We start from the raw sequence: 2,398 nt of genomic DNA on the forward strand, positions 1-2,398 counted from the left end.
TCATCTATCTATCTATCTATCATCTATCTATCTATCTATCTATCTATCTATCTATCTATCTATCTATCATCTATCTTCCATCTATCTTCTATCTAATCTGTCTCTATCTTCTATGCGTCTCTGAATCCTCTATCTGTATCTACCACACGCTGTGTATTTCTTAAAGCGTGGTTTGCTGTGTATTTGATAAACTCTTGCATTTAACACCCGAAGCGTGGCCGTCAGAGCTCGTTCTCAGGACACACAGAACAAAGCTCCCCAGTCCTTTTCACTGAGTCCCTAGAAGAGACACAGAAAAGTCACAGCGCACCAAGCATGGCAGTGCACGCCTTTGATCCCAGCACTCGGGAGGCTGAAGCAGGTGGATCTCTGTGAGCTGGAGGTCAACCTGGTCTACACAGCGAGGGCCAGCCCAGCTGGGCCTACAGGGAGACGCTTCAGAAAAATGTAGTGTTGGGGAACTATCCGTCTCAACCCGAGTTTTGACTGTAGCGCAATGCTCTGTAACAGTGCTCCTGCAGTTTGAACACCAGCACGCTGCACATCAAACCATTCTGGCCTCGCTGTGACTCCAACATATATGCCTTTGGATTTTTATACCTTCCGTCCATGTCTTGGTTCTAAAACATCATTCCTTAAGGACATAAAAGACACTGTCGGAGGTGGGTGGAAGACCTATTATCAAAGCATTATTCTGTCTCATACTTATTTATCTTCACACGTGTGTTGATATGTTTGACTATATCTGAAAACACTAAGTTCAGAGACACACATTTTTGCTTAACCAAATTCAGCAACGCTCGAATCAATCTAGGAAAACGGTGATTGCCGAGCGTCATCACGGAAATACTGTGTGAGGACCCGCCGTGCCCAGCTGGCTGCGGCGGAGTGTCTCTTTCTGTTTCTGTCTTACTTACTTGACATAGAAAGACAGGTTGAGAATCTTGCATTTATTGTTGCATCCAATATGACGAAAGTAGGTCCTCAAGGGTCCGTCTTCTTTGATCAAGTCCACAGCACTTGATGCCAAGTACACAGTGGTCCAGTTCCCCGTAATCTAGAAAGATGCGAGGGGATGCAGGGGGCATCATCAGTATTTAGTAACCCGGGGTGTCCTTGGATGAGGGTCATTCAGAAGCCCCTTTATCTGTACCACACAAAGACCCCCTTCTGCAAAGAATTCCCTCAGCAGCCCCTCAGCTACCCCAGGCTCTGAACACACCTGTCTCTGAACAATAATACCCTGGGCTTCCACACGCCCCGTGGTGATCAAGTTTATACATTTTCTATTCGAGTGTATTCCCAATCTATCCAGGTGGGAAAAAGGCAAACGCTAATCCCACATGAGCTGGGTTTGGGTGTGCGTCCAGCGGGACACGTGGCGTTCTTTGGGTGATGAAGGAAGGCTACCGACCATCCTCCGCACCATCGGATATGCGTATGATTAAGACTGGACACATTACAGGAAACGACACGCGGAATAACGTGAACGTATGACCTCATCTATCAGTCAAGACAGACAGCCAGTCAGATCACATGTCTTGGGAGCCACCCCATATATATTCATTCATATATATATTCATTCATATATATATAGTCATTCATTCATTCATATATATAGTCATTCATTCATTCATTCATTCATATATATAGTCATTCTTTTATAATATCTCTGTAAAATTATGCGGCTTCTTTTGATGATGTCTGTGAGCTCTTATTTTTCACATCTTAGAATAAAACACCAAGAACCTAGAAACACCCAAGCTCGACTCTGGGGTTGGTACTGCCGCGCGGGGTGAGGGATGTGCCTTGCAGCACAGACGTGAGACTGTTCTGCTGATTTGCCTGGAGGCGCTGGGATGCAGAGTTTTCTGAAATGTCAGCACCGAGTTATTAAGTAGTAGAGGAAATTGGTTCCCGGGGTTTTCCTGCACGGACAGACCAACCTCGTTGTTTCATGAATCCAAAGTCGAGAGGCTGAGCTTGCTTAGCAATCTGACTTGTCTTCACCCTGTACACAGAGGAAGCCTCTCTCTCTGTCTCTCTCTCTCTCTGTCTCTCTCTCTCTCTGTCTCTCTCTCTCTCTCTCTCAGGCCTAAAGAAAAATGACCTCTTATAATATTCTCTGTCTCTGTCTCTCAGACATACACAAAACTACCCCTTACAATATCTCTCTCTCTCTCTCTCTCTCTCTCTCTCTCTCTCTCTCTCTGTTGCTCTTGCTCTTTGTCTCTGTCCCAGACTTACAGAAAAATCACCACTTAGCACATTTGGTCTCTGTCTGTGTCTCAGAAATAAGGAAAACAACCATTTAGAACATTCTCTCTCTCTCTCTCTCTCTCTCTCTCTCTCTCTCTCTCTCTCTCTCTTTCTTTCTCTCTGTCTCAGAGAGAAAACC

The 2,398-nt window shown here is 45.2% G+C and overlaps 1 protein-coding gene across 1 annotated transcript in view; it reads right to left on the reverse strand.

Moving 5' to 3' along the window:
• The window catches only part of LOC103747216 (probasin-like), a 17,709-nt gene that overhangs the window by 9,029 nt on the left and 6,282 nt on the right, over positions 1-2,398 (reverse strand). The window contains exon 2 of the mRNA XM_008849565.2: positions 918-1,057. Within this exon, the coding sequence (XP_008847787.2) occupies positions 918-1,057 (140 nt within the window). The remainder of the gene's footprint in view (positions 1-917; positions 1,058-2,398) is intronic.

The sequence above is a fragment of the Nannospalax galili genome, unplaced genomic scaffold (genome assembly GCF_000622305.1).
Source record: "Nannospalax galili isolate Female #2095 unplaced genomic scaffold, S.galili_v1.0 scaffold3005, whole genome shotgun sequence".
Classification (NCBI taxonomy): domain Eukaryota; kingdom Metazoa; phylum Chordata; class Mammalia; order Rodentia; family Spalacidae; genus Nannospalax; species Nannospalax galili.